The 18226-nt window shown below is 45.3% G+C and overlaps 1 protein-coding gene across 2 annotated transcripts in view; it reads left to right on the forward strand.

The window, feature by feature from the left end:
* Positions 1 to 932: 932 nt before the first annotated feature.
* Positions 933 to 18226, forward strand: part of IGF2BP3 (insulin like growth factor 2 mRNA binding protein 3) — a 142000-nt gene continuing 124706 nt past the window's right edge. Inside the window, exons 1-2 of one of the 2 annotated variants that reach the window (XM_029233836.1) lie at positions 933 to 1348; positions 2720 to 2780. In XM_029233836.1, coding sequence (XP_029089669.1) covers positions 1174 to 1348; positions 2720 to 2780 — 236 coding nt within the window. In that variant the 5' untranslated portion in view covers positions 933 to 1173. The remainder of the gene's footprint in view (positions 1349 to 2719; positions 2781 to 18226) is intronic. The other variant, XM_029233837.1, reaches the window with a different exon arrangement.

The following is an 18226-nucleotide window of genomic DNA, read 5'->3' on the forward strand; positions in this document are numbered from 1 at the left end:
CAGACACCCGCCCAGGACGCCGCGGGCTCCCATCCCCCATCCCCCTGGCTCGGGGCCGCCTCACTTCCCCGGTGCCCGCGACTGTAAAGGGTGCACAGGGTGGGGCGCGTCTGCCCGCCTCTCCCGCCCGCACCCACCCACCCAGACACCCCCTCATTGCGTTTCCGTCCCTGCCAGCCCTGGGAAGGTGCTCGCGGCTTTGCCGAGGTTACACTTGTGTCATCAAAGCCACAAGGCGAGTTCGGAATGGGGACTCTTTGGCTTTGTTAATTACCTCTTTTTAAAAATCGAACATTGAAAACTCCGGTAAATAGAGCTGAGGAATTGCCTAGTTAGCACCCCGACTCCTATCTCATTAAAAAAAAAAAAATCAATATTTCTCCCCTCCCCCTCCGGATCCGCCCCGACCAGATAACCCTTTCTAAACTCCGTGGTGACAATCTGCTCCCCCGGCCGCGCTCCCCTCCATGCCTCGGCTGCGGCTCCTTTAGCATTTTCCGCCCCTCTTCCTCCTCGCCTTCTCACGGTCCCTCGCCCAATCTCGTTTCCCCTCCCCCTCTTCCTCCTCCTGCTAGCTCTTTTTTTCCTGCGAAGCCCACTCTAATTGAGGCGCTGGGATTCCTCACGTGAGACGTTGATTTGTAGTTTGAACACGTGGCTCATTCAAAAAGCCGGACACTCGGAGCGGATTTTTTCCGCCTCCTGCGCCTTCCTCCCTCCACCCCTTCTCCCCTCCCCCCTGCCAGTCACCCTTCTGGGTTTTTTATGGGGAGGCGGCGCCTGCCCTCACGTAGTGTGATATTTTCACAGTCCGCTGGCCGATGCCAGAGGGGTTGGGGAGTAAGAGACAAAAAGTAGTTTCCCCCCCTCCCTCCTCTCCTCCTTTTTCTCGCTAATCCCGCCTCCTCCTCCGAGTTAGGAAGACTCGTTGATGCGTTTGGGTTGTAGCAAGGCTTTTTCTTTTCTTCTTTTTTTTTAATACCTAGAAAAGGAAAAACAGAAACCCTCGGATCTGATTTTTCGCTCCTCGTTCTTGTCCTTGGTTCTTAGTGTGTCTGTGTATTTTAACGGCGAGAAGAGAAGGGGAACAAAACCCGCCGGATCCATCCATCGCTGTGGGTGGTTTTAATTTTTCGTTTTCCTCTTAATTTTTTTAAACAACCGCTCTTCACAATGAACAAACTGTATATCGGAAACCTCAGCGAGAACGCCGTCCCCTCGGACCTGGAAAGTATCTTCAAGGACGCCAAGATCCCGGTGTCGGGACCCTTCCTGGTGAAGACGGGCTACGCGTTTGTGGACTGTCCGGACGAGAGCTGGGCCCTCAAGGCCATCGAAGCGCTTTCAGGTGGGCCCCGGCCGGGCTCCGCCGGGATGCCTGCCCAGCCCCGCGCCTCTTGCCCGGGCCTGCCGGGGTCGGGCCGCGGCTGACACGGGGTTGTCCACACAGGGCCCCGGCCTGGGCGGGCGGGGGAGAGGGGACGAGGCCCGGGCGCCTGCACGCGTGGGTCGGGGCCCTTCTCCCAGCCCGAGCGCCTACCCGGCCCCCGCGGCTCCCCTCCCCCGCCAGGCTTTGAGGGCTGAGAGCGAACGCGCTGTCAAGAAAGCCCCGGCGCGGACTCGGAGGGGAGGCGTGGGGGACTGTGTGGCGCCTGGGAGCGGGGCTGGAAGGGGGGGTGTGCTCGCCCCGCGCCCCGCCCGGGCCCAGGCGCGTGCTCCAGGCTCCGGCCCGCCGGGCCTTGATTGGGGACCGGGAGCGAACGCCTGTTTCTCGCTCCTTCCTTCCTCTCCCTGCCGGTTATTTGTGGTGTTGGTTCGCTGCCTCCCCTCCCGCCCCAGACCCCGGCCGCGGGAGAACTCAAAGTGGCCTTGACCCGGCTGCCGAACGAGGCCGCGGGTGGTGCCTAGCACGGGCGGCCCCGCGCTTCCCCTCAACCTTGTGGGAGGCGGGCGAGGGCGACCCGGGTTATTTGCTCGACCTTCCCGCGTACAACGAGCTAGAGGGGCAGGTGGGCGCGGGCGACCACGGATCGCCTCGGAGCGAGTCCCGCTGTGGCGCCGGGCTGCCAGGCTTCGGGCCGCGGCCTCCGGGACTGGTGGGGAGCGCTCGGCGAGGGCGGGGGGCCGTGCGTGGCGGGGAGGCGCGCGGGGGTGGGACGCCCGTGGGAAGGCTGTGTTCAGGTCCCACTCCGAGCCACATGCCTTTCGGGGTGGCGGGTGCTGCGCCGTCCCTCGCGCGCTGTGCAGTCTGTGTTGAGCTGCGCCTCTGGACGTTCGCTCTTGCCGCTCCTGCCTTGCGGTCCTCGAGCCTTTCCCGCCGCTCACTGCCAGTTCCCGGCGGGCCTGGGCTTGAACCCGGGAGAAGGGCCTGGGCGCCCCCTCCTGAAGAAAGCCCACGTAGCCCCTTCCCCCGAGCTTGTCTTCTGGAGTCTCTGGGGAAGCGGACGGGGTTGGGGGGGCGGGTAGAGTGTTCCCAATGTAGTGGGTCAGCCAGTTGATCCCCCTTCCCACCCATCTGTAAGTTACACACACGCAGCCTCCAGGGGCTCAGCTTCCCACCCGCGCGGGGCCGGTTTCTCTCTCGGCTTTGAGCCACGTCCGGGTGTCTTTCGGGGTCTCAGGAGGCCACTCGTGTCGCTGCTTAGGCTGTGCGGGTCCTTCGGGCCCAGAGAGCCGCTAAACCGGGCCAACTGCCCCTCCACCTTTTGTGTGTCCGCAGGTAAAGTGGAACTGCACGGGAAACTCATAGAAGTTGAGCACTCGGTCCCCAAAAGGCAAAGGTGAGCTTACTTATTATGTTCTTATTGATTCTGTTCTCAACCATTGGGAGGATCAACACAGCTGAAAACAACTTTTCCTCTTACTGTTATTGGGTTGCTGTATGACTTGGCGTTTCTCGTCTTTTGCCCTAAAGTTTCTGGCAGGTGTGTGTGTGTGAGTGTGAATGTGTGTTGGTACTGCTGTGAAGGAATAGACGACTTGTCTGTTGCCCCTGCCACTGGATTATTGTTACTGGTAATAAAGTCGCTTGAGGAAGCTCTCACAGCTACATGTTCTCCGGCAGAGTAGGTCAAGTTGCTGCAACAGGAAATCAAAGTCTCAAAGGGCAGTTTCTGGGCATCTGTGGGAATTAGGAAGCAATGGGTGACCGCTCCAGCCCGCCGCCCCCCACCTGAAAGTGCAGGATAGGCGGAAGCAGCTGCAGACACGCGCGGGTGTGGCGTGCCTTTCCTTCTCTGTCCCGAGTTGGCGGCGACGAGTCTGAGAGGCCTGGGAGGCCGTCCGCACATCTGAGAGGAGAAGAATTTGCCTTTACCCTGGTAGCTCGCCCGCCGGGATTGGAACACGTGAGTGAACGCCTGGGCTTCTCCTGCCCAGAAGCGCCTTTCAGTCACTGCAAGTAAGACAGCTTTCTGCAAACCCGCCTTTGTCTCCAGGCCTTCCCCCCACTCCCCCCCCACGCCCCCATTTAAAAAACACTTTTGCTTACAGATAAGCACCAAGAGATGGAGAAGGCTGAAGATTTTTGCTACTTAAACAAGGGGGATTGCACTTTTCGGAAAGCATATGTAGTGTGTCAGTTTACAGAATGTTTGGAGACTGTGTTTTAATCTCTTAAGTATTTTGGAGAAATGGCTCCCTTCTCCAGAGCAGGCCAGATCCCGGCTCTGTAGCTCTGACTTGAAAGGCTCTGCTTCCTGCCGGTGGTGCTGGTGTTGGCTTATGCGTTGCTGGGCTTTGCAAGGTGGGGTTAGTTTCTTCCTTTCCCCCCTACCATCCCCCACTCCCAACCTGGGCCAAGTAGTAAGCTGGAAGTTAATTTAAACTAGGGTAGCCAGAGCGTCTGGTTAGATATTGGTGAGGGTGTGTATGCTGGAGGGTGGAAAGGGTTTGCTGTGCATTTCCCTGGTGCTTGGCTGGGAGAGATGGCTACCTAACAGGTCATCCTATGCCTATTTTTATTTTTTTAATTTATTTTAAAATTATTTTACTTTATTTTAAAGAGTGTTTTTTTTAGTTTCTTTTTAAAATTAATTAGTTAATTAATTTTTGACTGTGTTGGGTCTTCGCTGCTGCACGCAGGCTTTCGCTGGTTGTGGCTTTTGCGGTGGCTTTTCTTGGTGCGGAACACAGGCTCTAGGTGCACGGGCTTCAGTAGTTGTGGCACGTGGGCTTCGGTAGTTGTGGCTCGCGGGCTCTAGAGCGCAGGCTCAGTAGTTGTGGAGCACGGGCTTAGTTGCTCCACGGCATGTGGGATCTTCCCAGACCAGGGATCGAACCCGTGTCCCCTGCATTGGCAGGCGGATTCCTAATCACTGTGCCACGAGGGAAGTCCCTATGCCTATTATTTTTTTAAAATTTATTTTATTTATTTATTTTTGGCTGCATTGGGTCTGTTGCTGTGCGCGGGCTTTCTCTAGTTGCAGCGAGCGGGGGGGGGGGCTACTCCTCGTTGTGGTGCGCGGGCTTCTCCTTGCGGTGGCTTCTTTTGTTGCGGAGCATGAGCTCTAGGCGTGCGGGCTTCAGTAGTTGCAACGCGCAGGCTCAGTAGTTGTGGCGCATGGGCTTAGTTGCTCCGCGGCATGTGGTATCTTCCTAGACCAGGGCTCGAACCCGTGTCCCCTGCCTTGGCAGGCGGATTCTTAACCGCTGCACCACCAGGGAAGCCCCCTATGCCTATTTTTAGATTGAGCTCTCTTCCAGGTAAAGCACTTTTACAAATTGTGTTTTTGTTTGCCAGCCTGTTTGGATTTTTGTGGATTTCTCTTCTCCATGTACTTAATTTTCATCAGGATAGTTGGAAAGGGGTTTGGCGTGGCCAGATTTAGTTCTAGTTGGGAATTTTGGTAGGGGTCAAGTTATTTTATATAGCAGAATGGAGTTCTCTTTTAAAAGCTTCTAAAACAATAGAACGTGTACTGAAAACTATCTAAATTGATCTCAGTTTAATAAACAATTGAAAAATTGGGGGAGAAGTCATAGCTCCTTAAAAAAAGGTTAAAGGCATAGTCTGAATTGTTTACCTACTGGAAAAAAATGTAAGCACATTCTTCAAATTCTAATTGGTTTCATGTTTAGCCACTGTATCTTAATTTTCTTCAGATGTTGAATAAGAAATAGGCAGATGGTTGTGTTGAAGGACAGGCATTTTAACATTTGAGAGTTTCTAAATTTAAACATTAAATGTCTTGACCTGTGTGTAAATGCAACAACTTTGCTTTACTCTCCTGATTTTCCTTCTCCAGGCTGGTGTGAATTTGTCCCCTATGTGTAGGGAATTAAAAACATTGTTTGGTTAATAGACTGCCTGTTTTATTCTTAAAGGCTTTTGCCCAACCTAAAAACATACTTAGTTTACTTGTTACTTTATGGCAAACAGGAGTTGCTGCTTAGGAAATCACATAAAGTAAAATGTTACCAGTGGCAGAAAGTATTTATCAATGGAAACTTCTTCAGTTTATTAACAATGTAGATTAAATTTTGTAGCTGATTTGCATTAGCATTAAAATGCTGAGGATTTTGAATGTTATTGTCTTACTAGCAAAGTAAATAGGAGTGAGTATATTGGAGACAACTTTTTTTTTTTTAAACTGATTTAGAGAGCAATCAAGTAAGTCCTTTGCTTGTACAGAAATGGCTAAAAACAACAATAGAGCTTGCTTTCTCTGCCAGGGGATTTTTAAAAAAAAATTTTATTTCACTTATTTATTTTTGGCTGTGTTGGGTCTCCGTTACTGCATGCGGGCTTCTCTTCGTTGCGGTGTGCGGGCTTCTCATTGCGGTGGCTTCTCTTGTGGAGCATGGGCTCTAAGGCACATGGGCTCAGTAGTTGTGGCTTGTGGGCTCTAGAGCGCAGGCTCAGTAGTTGTGGCACACGGGCTTAGTTGCTCCGCGGCACATGGAATCTTCATGGATCAGGGATCGAACCTGTGTCCCCTGTGTTGGCAGGCAGATTCTTATCCATTGCGCTACTGGGGAAGCCCTGCCCCGGGACATTTGCCGGAAATCTATGTTACAATTTTGTTCTAACTGAACCTTGGAACTGTGTTGTAGTTTTCCTTATCTGGACTGTTCCACTGTCTGAATAGGCTTTGGGAGAGGGCAGAGAAGGCACCTTGGTGATCCACATGCCCAGCACCTATAGGAGGGTCAAGAGGTGGTACTGGTGACAGTGAATTGAATGCCGCGCACCAGCCCTTGCCAGTGAGCCTGCTGGACTTCTGGGTGGAGTTCTTTGTGCTTAGCAGTCATTGCATTCCATCCCATCATCATGTGGGCACCTGAGGCAGGCATACCCACATATGCAGCAGTGACCTTTATACCTGCTGTGCAAGGCATGTTGGGAGCCCGGTGCAGAAGAATGCTTATGGCAGCACTCTGAGATGGATCAATGGGCTTGCAGCAGCTAAACAGGGGAGCAGGCCCAGGGGGTGATTTGATGCGTGGTAGGATGGCCCAACTCTGACGGGGAGCAGAGCTGGGTGGGACCATTTCAGGAAGGGGCATTATTGAGTTTGGTTCAGACCAAGCCTAGCTGCTGATTACCCAAGTCACAAGGGAATGTGGAAGGAATGTTGCTTTTCTGCATTCAGATACCCCCCAGTTGGGGAAGATTATAGCAGTGCTTCACAGAGTTTGAGGTCCCGTGCATCCAGAATGAAGAGAAGATTGCACTGAGTACCAGTGATAGTGTTGTACTTTTTGTTCCAGATATAAAAGATACAGCACATGAAGACTTGGCTTCACTCTGGAGGTATAAGCTTAAAAAAAAAATTTCCGTCCCTCCTTGGGGGTGAGGGTGGGTGTGAAAATTGTTTTGACTTTGGAAGACGGTGGCTGACTTTGGTTGGAAGCGTCACTGGTATCTTGGGGAACCTTGGTGTGCCCCTATATGATTTTGTAAATAGCGCCGATTTCCTTTTTGTTATGTTGTGGGCTCTTGGGCATGGGAGAGGTAACAGGAAAGTTGCTGACGCTGGGGAACTGAGCGGATGGTAGTTTAATTCATTTTCCATTACTTTTTTATATTATGAGAATTTGTGTATTTTCCAGCTTTTTCTAGCTTAAACTTCCTCATGATTTAGCTCTTGGCCTTGATTAGAATTGTACGTAGCCAAAACATATTTGAATGAAAGAGAAAAAATAGTGGGATATCATAGTTAATATTTTTCCAGGAAGGATCCGTTAAAACAGACTGTGGTGCCTAAGCTCAAATGTCTTTGTTTCTTGCTTCCTTAAAATTAAAAAAAAAAAAAAAAGGAAATAAAATGAACAGCTTATTTCCGTATTAGAATCTTATGTTTAGCATATAAATGGGGTAGAGCATGTATAAAAATTACTGTGGTTTTAAATATATCTTACTTTAAATGGCCATTTAAAAGCTAGTGCTGCCTTTTAAAAGCTGTTAAGTATAGAATAAGATGGTGCCATGACTAGCCATGTGCCCATTAGCCAGGGCATAAGACCCTGTTGTCTCAGGATGGTAAAAGCTGTTTTTTAATGCTAAATATTTTAACAGGTATGCCCCTGGTTTATCAGTGGTGGTACAGGTGAATCTTGTGAATTAGGGAAATTTCTCAAACACGCATAGCCCTGAGATTCTGAATGTTAGGAAACTTTCACGGCTGGTAAAGAATCATAGGCAAGGTTATCTTTGCAGTGCTCGGTTTAAGATCAGTAATGCATGACTGCTTAAGTGGTTGTAGCCAATGAAATTTTTCTTGATTTCACGTTGTTTTCTCAGTACGGTTTGAGAAAGTTTTCTCACTTTTCTTTCTCACTTTATTAGAATTTTAAAAAAATGTTGATAAGTAGCTTCTGTGTGGCTGTCCATGATAACAAGGAAGACGTTATGAAAACGTGACATGTGCCTGGAGCCAGTGGGAACTGAGAATCTTGGCTTCTGTTTCTGGTTTCCTTTTGATTTGTGTGATGACTTACATTCTCTGTTCACGCCAAATGCCATTATAATAAACTAACAGGAGGCATATTTTGTTCTGAGTTTTGCATTCTGCTTGAAATAAATGAGTTACCAGCTAAGGTTTAAAAATATATTTTGGAATTGCAGAGAGCTGGGCTTTTCCCTGTAAGGAACTTGACTTGTATTTCTTTTCTGTAGTATGGTAGTTCAGTTGCTTTTGCACGTGTACCTCTTTTGGGCAGTCAGCAAGAGGGACATGATCTTTGCCGTACTTTGAAATGCTTTTGTGAGCCACACTACTGTAGGTCATGTGTTGTTATAGGTCTGGGATTTTGTATTAAAGTGAAGCTGTTGAGCCACCTTGATATATGTTTTGAAGCAACTCCATTTTAATAGTCTTTAGCAGCATTCAGACAGCAACTTTTCTAGCAGTAACTAATTTTGAAAAGTGAATTATCCATTCAGGAACGCTGGTGGTTGGTTTCGTCTGGGAGGAAGGAGAGAGTCTGTGCTATTCTTAGCTGAGTTTCCTTTATCAACTGTTGACTCTGATTCAAGCTTCTAGAGTCATAAGACAGGAGGTGGCAGTGTGGGAGCAGTGACCAAGGGATAGGATTGGCATTTTTATTTTTAAAAATTTTTATTGAGTTATAATTTACATACCATACAATTCACTTGCTTTACTTGTGCAATTCAGTGATTTTTGGTATATTTACAGAGTTGTGTGTAACAGTCACCACAGGCATAGAATTTTTTGTTGTTGTTTGTTTGGTTTTTGTTTTTGTTTTTTTTTGGCCACATGGCATGTGGGATCTTAGTTCCCTGACCAGGGATTGAACCCGTGACCCCTGCATTGGAAGTGTGAAGTCTTAACTGTTGGACTGCCAGGGAAGTCCCTGGATTGGCATGTTTACTTAAGATCTCTGCCCCATAAATCTGATGTTTACAAATGGGCTTTGACTACAGAGTTTTGCTTGAAAGCTGGTTGCAAACAGTTTTCGGTGTTCTATTAAAATTTATCATGGTCTGAAATTGCTGTTTGGTAAGTATTTGGTAAATAAACACAGCTATAATAAATATCAATACAGTATAGGAATTTTGTTGCCCTGAAGGGGAGTCCATAGTACATAAATTATGTGTTTGAGAGAATTATGCTGAGGCCATTTAACTTGATTAGGAAAAGGTTTGAAATTATGGAATTATTGTTTCCTCAAACCAAACTTTGAAATGAAAAAAAAATGCTGTTAAAATCTAGTGGAACTCTAAGCTGAACAAGGCCTGAGTCCTTAGAATATCGGCCATTATCACTTAGTTGTTTAGGATGTTGATTGTCATTATGATGTTTCAGTTCTCTATCGCAGCCCTCTGAAAACTGGTGGCTCGGAACAACAGCAACTTACTTTTTCCTATGGTCATATGGGTCTGTTAGGTGGTTAGTTCTCTTCCACGTGGTATCATTTTGGGTCATTTACTAAGCTGGGCTAAAAGGTACAAGAAGACTTCACTCACATGTCTGGCCTCTTGGTGCTTATCCAGGTCATCTTTCTCTACTCGGTATCTCATCACTCCGTAGTGGCCCCTGGCTGGCTACCGCAAGTGAAATCAGAAGCTGTGGGGCCTCTTAAAGGTTAGGTGCAGAATTGGCACGTTGTTGCTTTTAATCCCATTCTGTTGATAAAGGCAGGCCACGAGGTCAGGACAGGCTCAAGGGGGATGTGGAAATAGCTTCCCTCTCTTGATGGTGGAGTGGCATGCATGTACACAGAGGAGGAATTGATGGTGGCCATCTTTGTAGATCTTCCACAAATTGAAGGAGGGGAGCATTTAGGCTTGAAAATGCTTAGAACATAAAATACCTGAAAATAGCATTTAGCGCTAGAAATGGGGAGCCAGTCCCCTTGTAATATGCTGGTAAGAGAGCATGGTGTTAACTTTTGAGGTAACGAGTAGTGGTCAGTCTCTGTTTATTTCTACGGAACAGCTAATAGGGTTTGCTGATGGATTGGATGAGAGGTGTGAGAAGAGGAAAGGATGACAAGGTTTTTTGACCAGAACGACTGGTTGGAAGGTGGTGCCATTGACCAAAATGGAGAGTATTGTGAGACAAACAGGTTCTTGGGTGGAAGTCAGGAGCTTTACTTTTGGCATATTTTGTTTCTAAAGCTTATTAGAAATGTAAATGATGACGTCAAGTAGGTGGTTGGATATATTGGTCTGGAGCCCAGGAGAAGGTAGGAAGCGGAGGTGAGCATTAGAGGCTTCATTAGCTTGTAGTATTGAAATCATGGAATTGGACAAGATCATCAAGGAACTGAGCCTGGAGCTCTAGGAGGAAGGAAGGACCAGCAGAGGAGAGTGAAGGAGGTCAGTGATGAGCGGAAGTCAAGCACAGCGAACTGTTTCTGGGAGAGAAGTGAAGAAAGCCTGTGGAGAAGGAAAGTAATCAACTGTGTAGAGTATCACTGAGAGTTTGTGCTTTAGATGGATGAAAAAGTGAGTGGGAGCAGTGTTAAGTCTCAGCCTTCTGGCTGTGCTGTAAATAAATGGAGAGCGATTTACAAATTTTGGAGCAACCTGGAATACAGCCTTTCATCCAGAATTCATTTATTAGTCTCTTAGTTTTTTTTTTTTTTTATGTTCCAGAAACATCAATAAGTATGTTCTATTTATAAGTTGCTAGAGATGGAAGCGGCTCCTAAGGTTAGTAGATCCTCCTCTTGTTCAGTGGACAAGACTTGTTGGTAACAGTTGCCCTACCCTCTGGCGCCTGTTTTCACCCTTCTGGTGACTGTGAGCTCGCTTTCCCGTGGACAACCCATTCTGCTTTTTATTAGTACATATTTGGTTCCAAAACAGTGCAAAGTCCAGTGCTTCTATGCGCTTGTCTAAATACTTGATTAAAGACAAGCAAAGGCTGAAACTAATGGCCACAATATTTTTGAATATTATGGGCGAGGTTTAAAATACTTTAATCACTTTGTTATTTTAGTATACTTGAATAAATCATTCCGTCCATTTTATTAATAAAATTTAAGTTATAAGAAATATAAGAAACCCTTGAAGTGCCCTAAATTCTCTCATTTTTGCATATTAAAAAATCTGGTCCTTGGTGAAGTAGCCTCCTTCTCAAATTATGAATGCTGTCTTTGGCCACAGGAGTCACCAAAACAAGGTGATATGTTAGAGCACTTGATTTTGAGACAGGTGACTTGGTCTGAATAACTCTTTTAAGACTTTCTTTGTCTATGCAAGTCCTTTAATTAATAGAATGCTACCTTCAGAATGTGTTAAACACCTACTATTTTAAGAGAGAAAACTAATAAAAATGAGATAGCACAATAGGGTTTTTTAAAAACGGTATTAGTTGCTTTACCAAAGGATTTTCCCGTAAAGCCCTGGGAGAAGAATTGACTTGCCCATGGCACTGCAGGTGATTAGTAGAACCCATTTCCAGGTCCTGTGACTCTGCCGTGTCTTCATTTCTCCCATTTAAAGTTGTCAAATCCTCAAAAAGTAGCTTACACAGCAGCGTGATCTTGTTTGCAGTGGCAAGTTGGAGCAGAGATGTCCTGTTTCTTGCTTTCTCTGAAGAAAAAAGAAATCTTGTTTGGCTTCTTTGAAGGGTTGATTTATTGTCTTCTTGCAGGAAAAAGACAGGTACAGGTAGTCTGGAATCCGGGGCTTACTGCAGAATAAAAATATCCGGACATCCTGTTTTAAGACAGAAAATGAGACTACTTTTTCCTTGAAGGTTTTTTTGTTTTTTTTTTTAAGCAGCTTCATCTTAGTATAAATGAATTGCAGGGAAGTTGGAGGGGGCCTAAGGAGATATGAGAGTAGAACAGAGGGCATGAGGAGGTAGATGTCATGGCTTTATCCCAGGCAGGTGATTGTGATTCACAGCATGCGTTTTAGATGGCAAAGGAGGTAGAGGTGTCCTGTGTGGAGTCCATGGTGCCTGGTTGTCCCGCCTTGTTACCAAGTTTAGTAGGATCCTGCCTTGCGGAAAGAAGTCTCTTAAACTTGGAATACTAAGGATTGGGAGAGAGTAGGAGGGGGAAATCGTACTGAAACTTTTTTTTTTTTTTTGCGGTACGCGGGCCTCTCACTGTTGTGGCCTCTCCCGTTGCGGAGCACAGGCTCCGGATGCGCAGGCTCAGCGGCCATGGCCCACGGGCCCAGCCGCTCTGAGGCATGTGGGATCCTCCCGGACCGGGGCATGAACCCGTGCCCCCTGCATTGGCAGGCGGACTCTCAACCACTGCGCCAACAGGGAAGCCCGTACTGAAACATCTTGATGAGGAGCCCTGGTGCTTGCCTCATGTGCTCTTGTTGAACTGAAGGGTGTAGCCAGAAGAATGTTACATCTGGGTTTGAATCCCAACTCTACTTTCTGAATTCATGATGATAAATGTTTAAGGATGAGGAGATCAAATCTGGGAGGTTAGAATGGAAAGGATGCCTCATAGGATCCTGGGGATGTGTATAAAGCATCAATAGAGCATCACCCAGTAGTCACTCCCATGGCAGCTGTTACATTTTTTCCTCTTGAGATTCAAATGTGAAGGCTGGATGTATATTACATTTGGTGGTGATGACAGAAATATGAAAAATTTTTGTTCTGTTTGGGATGTGGACTCATAAAAGTAGAAATCTTTGGGTGGTGTCTTTTTGTTTTTATCTTCATTGAGTATGTATTAAAAAAAATTAAGGTATAACCTAGTTACGATAGAGTATATGAATATTAAACATCTTGATGAATTCTTAACAAATGTATACATGTAAATTAATTCAAAACACATAAATTATGAAAATGTGAAAATATTTGTTCTTTAATCCTCCCTATCCCCATGTATTTCCCATGTCTTATAGCTGGTAACTTTGTATATTATTTTTCAGAAATTTTTCTGTGCATGTATCCACACTTTTTAATTTAATAATCAAATCATACTGTTTATTTTTTGTGCTTTTACTAAATAATGTATCCTGAAGAATCTTCAGTGTAGGTGCAAATAGTTCACTCTCCTTAAACCAAGTTGCATTGCAACAATATAAATAGTTGCAACAATTTAAATGTTCTTTTCATAGTGATTTCAGTGGAGCATAAGTATATGTATGTCATAGGACTCTTGGTTGGATATATATATATTTTTAATAAATGTATTTATTTTTGGCTGAGTTGGGTCTTTGTTGCTATGTGCGGGCTTTCTCTAGTTGTGGCGAGCGGGGGCTACTCTTCGTTGCTATGCGCGGGCTTCTCATTGCAGTGGCTTCTCTTGTTGCAGAGCATGGGCTCTAGGCGCATGGGCTTCAGTAGTTGTGGCGCGGGCTTCAGTAGTTGTGGCACATGGGCTCTAGAGCGCAGGCTCAGTAGTTGAGGTGCACAGGCTTATTTGCTCTGTGCCATGTGGGATCTTCCCGGACCAGGGCTCGAACCCGTGTTGCCTGCATTGGCAGGTGTATTCTTAACCACTGCACCACCAGGGAAGCTTGGTTGGATATTTCTATAAGGTAAATTCTTAGACTGAAAATTGCTATGTCAAAAGACATGCACATTTAAATTTGGAAGTGCTCTGCTGAAAACGTAAGTTTACTTTTTTTTAATTTTAATTTTAATTTTTTGCGGTACGCGGGCCTCTCACTGTTATGGCCTCTCCCGTTGCGGAGCACAGACTCCGGACGCGCAGGCTCAGCGGCCATGGCTCACGGGCCCAGCCACTCCGCGGCATGTGGGATCTTCCCGGACCGGGGCACGAAGCCGTGTCCCCTGCATCGGCAGGCGGACTCTCAACCACTGCGCCACCATAGAAGCCCATAAAACAGTCTTTTCAAGCATGGAGGACTGTATCAATTCTAGGAACAGCCTTATTCTTTCTACCATGGATGTTCTGCTGACTCTCACAAGTTTAGGTCCCGATTCATTTGTGTCCCTTGCATGTAAAAATTACGTCAAAAGCTATAAAGATTAAATTCTGAAAACATAAAGTTCGAATACCTGAAGTTTATGTTCTCTTACACTTACCACCTTGAATTTTGGATCTTACCTCAGAAACTAACAATACTTACTTGCAGTGGGAGCTTTACTAAGTAATATTTTGAGGAGAAATTTGATTCAGAATTAGTTTTCAAAGCAAAATAAGCAAAGACAACAAAACGCAACAACAAAAAGAATTAGTTTTCACAGCAAAGTCCTCCTCAGCTTTGCCACTGGAGCTGGGCCGATGATTGGTGAGCTTATTTAAGAAAACCTGTGATGACGATAGAGTTTTTTCCAGTGATCCCCAAATGTTTACTCCTTTTTTAAAGTCAGCTGTTCTTACAAAAATGGAGAAGCTCTTGCTTTTCTTTGGAGAGATAAGTGTGGTTGAAAATTTTTAATTTCTGTATTTTTGGTGTGCACATTTACCTATTTCTGCATTGTTTTTGAGTTTCAGAAGTGAATTCATTCCTTATGGCTTATAAAAAATTTTTAGTTTAACAAGCATAGATGGAGCACCTGTGCTTGTAGGCAGTTCGATACTAGGTTTCAGGGGCTAGAAAGGTGAATAAGATACTTGTTCTAAAGAAAAGTACATGGAGTATAGTGACTTGTACTTTGTTCTGTCTCAATCCCTGAGTGATACTTTTGTTTTCAGCACTAACAGTGGCTCACAGTGCCAGTGATCCCAGAGGTGGATTAATATCTCTGCAGGTAGAGAAGTGGTAAATACATCATGAGGTATATATGGGATGCCCCAGAAACACAGGAGGCGCATTGGGCTTAGCTGAGTGTTGGTGCAGCCAGCCAGGCATAGGTTCAGAGAGCAAGGCATGTGAAGGCAACTGAGGCTAACTGTGCGGTGGGGATGGGAAAGGCAGAAGAGACAGCAGGAGGCAAGGCATGTAAGTGTGAAATACCCTGGTGTGTGCGGGGGAATGGCAAGCTGTTCGGAATTAGAGAGGCCCAAGTGTGAGGCAGGATTGTGGTGGAGCCTGAGCCCAGAGGGGCAGCAAGGGCACCCCGTGTTCTGCTGGGCTCAGGAGATCTGATTCTTCATGCGTTTAACTTTAGGAGTTCACTCAGTTTAGTTAATGTCATTTAGCAGATGGTTATTTGGGATCATCTCATGCAAGACTTGATGCTTGGGTTAATTTGGGGATCTGCTCACCAGCGATTATGTTCAGCTGCTTTTACCTCTTAAGTGCTTCCTGGAAACGGCTGTGCCCCAGAACATTACATGGGGCATGGAGCTGTTCCCAGGACACCCTCTGACGGGGTGATTAGGGTAAATCGTGAGAGGCCTAGGAACCCTGTAGTAAGGCTGACTGAGCCTATGCCGCTTTTTTAAGGTCAGTTATGACAGCCATAGTTTTAGTCCATGGTAATGATTAAACCACCTGGTATTATTTGATTTTATTAAGACATCTCAAATGATATAATGAACCTTTGGAGGAAAATGAGACCCTTCTATGTGCACACACTATTTTTTTTTTTTTTTTAAGCAAGGCAAGAAAAATTTATTTTTTAATTTTAATTTTTTGGCCATGCCCCGTGGACTTTTAATTCCCCAATCAGGGATCGAACTGGGCCCTCTGCACTGAGAGCGTGGAGTCCTAACCACAGGATTGCCAGGGAATTCCCGGGAAAATTTAAACATAAAAAAATGTTCTCTGCCCTGTGGCCTCCCCTCTCTCCGCACTGTGCATTGTGTATCTGCATTAGGCGTTGACCAAACCTCCCCCATCAGCAGAAATACCTGCTCAGCCATAAAGAGCAACATTCTTCGAGCGTCAACAAGACAACTCCTAGATCTTCCATTTCTTTCTTAGATCAACTAATTTTTCATTGACGTGTACTTAGTCTTCTATTTTTTTATGTCAGTTTAGATGATATCTCCCTCCCTCCCTAAACTAAAATGATGAGGTCAATGTTCTTGTATTACCTTTTACCTTCTTTTCCCATTTCTCTCCCAATTTTTTTACTTTTATAATTTTTTTTAAATTGAAGTATAGTTGATTTACAGTGTGTTAATTTCTGCTGTATGGCAAAGTGATTCAGTTATACATATACATTATTTTTTATATTCTTTTCCATTATGGTTTATCACAGGATACTGAATATAGTTCCCTGTGCTATACAGTAGGACCTTACAGTTTATCCATTCTATATATAATAGTGTGCATCTGCTAATCCCAACCTCCCACTCCATCCCCCCCCACCCCCTTGGCAACCACAAGTCTGTTCTCTGTCTGTGAGTCTGTTTCGTAGGTAGGTTCATTTGTGTCATATTTTAGATTCCACTGTGCACACACTATTGACTGAGCAAAATTAGGGGCAGCAGTACACAAACTGTTGGGAGGGTCAGTGGTATCTTGCTTCGAATCACACAGACGTCACTTAGAATCCTTGCTCATCTCTGTGATCCCAGGCAAACTGATGCTACTCTGGATTTCTCCGCTTATCTGTAAATAGGGGCAATAAAACTTATTGCACGAGGTCGTTGGGAATTAAACGGTAATGTTTGTAAAGGACTTCTTGGAGTATCTGACACCTAAGTGGTGTTGTCTCATATTAGTAAACTTGTGTATTTACAAGTGGAGATTGAAAATAAGAGTTGAGTGTATCTATTCCTGCTTAATCCCATAGTTTGCTCTCACATGTACAGATACATAGCAATGTTTCACACTTCTTTGTAGAGTATGAGTTATGCATTGTGAATAAGTTAAGAGTTTGTATTAAAAAAAAGTTTGTACTTTATGTCTGGATGTGTAGGTCTTAGCATCCCTAAAATGTGTCTAGTTAGGAAATTCTCTTAAGAGAGATCATATTATTAAAAAAAAAAGACTAGGAGATAAAGAACTCCTGTTAATCTCAAAAAGGTAGACAACATACTACAAAAATGTACAAAGGATAAGCAGCAGTTCAGAAGGGGTTATCTGAAAGGCCAATCTACTTAGGAAAAGATACCCTATCTCACTAGTCATTAGGGAAATGCCAATTGTAATGGCATTTTTGCCTATCAAGTTGGGAAAAATGAACAAGATTGATAATACCTGGTGTTGGCAAGAGTGTGTAGGAATGGGCACTCAAACAGCTAGAATGTAAATTGGCAAAGACTTCTTGGCATGCCATTTGGGAGTATCTGTTAGAACTTAAAATGTGAATACCCTTCAAGTATTATGGAACACAACCTAGTCTTCATAGTTTTGTGTGGTCTGTAAGCATAGTTTTAATCAACAGTATTGTAAAGGAGTTGAAATCACTAGGCAGGACTTGGTGAAAAGGTCTTTGGGTGGGAGTCCAAAATATATGCAGATAAACTTTTAGGTTTTGTTATATCACTCATTACATTTTAATAGGTATTAGGTAATCTGGTGAAACATTGTCTACTTTCCAAGCAAAGAGGATCCCTAGCCTTAATTTGACTGTCTGGAACATTTTGAATTTACTCATTTTTGAGCTTTAGAGGGTAGATTTTTAAAAAAAAATAGATTTATTTATTTATTTTTGGCTGCATTGGGTCTTCCTTGCTGCCTGCAGTCTTTCTCTAGTTGCAGCGAGCAGGGGCTTCTCTTTCTGTGGTGTGCGGGCTTCTCACTGCGGTGGCTTCTCTTGTGGAGCACAGGCTCTAGGCCCACGGGCTTCAGTAGTTGTGCCTCTTGGTCTCTAGAGCGCAGGCTCAGTACTTGTGGCGCACAGGCTTACTTGCTCCTCGGCATGTGGGATCTTCCCCCGGACCAGGTCTCGAACCCATGTCCCCTGCACTGGCAGGCAGATTCTTAGCCACTGTACCACCAAGGAAGCCCAGATTTTTAAATTAAAAAAAAAAATTTATTGGAGTAATTGCTTTACAATGTTGTGTTAGTTTCTGCTGTACAATGAAGTGAATCAACTATGTGTATACCTATATCCCCTGGCTCTTGGACCTCCCTCCCACTCCCCCCATCCCACCCATCTAGGTCATCACAGAGCACCAAGCTGAACTCCCTGTGCTATACAGCAGGTTCCCACTAGCTATTTGTTTTACACATGGTAGTGTATTTATCTCAAGCCTAATCTCCCAATTCATCCCACCCCCCCCTTCCCCACCTGTGTCCACATGTCTGTTCTCTACGTCTGTGTCTCAGTTCCTGCCCTACAAATAGGTTCATCTGTACCATTTTTCTAGATTCTACATATATGTGTTAATATACAATATTTGTTTTTCTCTTTCTGGCTTATTCACTCTGTATAGCAGACTCTAGGTCCATCCACATCTCTACAAATGACCCAGTTTCATTCCTTTTTATGGCTAATATTCCATTGTATATATATGTACCGCATCA

This window comes from Monodon monoceros, unplaced genomic scaffold, assembly GCF_005190385.1.
Source record: "Monodon monoceros isolate NGI ecotype Baffin Bay Population unplaced genomic scaffold, NGI_Narwhal_1 Super_Scaffold_2, whole genome shotgun sequence".
In the NCBI taxonomy this organism is placed as follows: Eukaryota; Metazoa; Chordata; class Mammalia; order Artiodactyla; family Monodontidae; genus Monodon; species Monodon monoceros.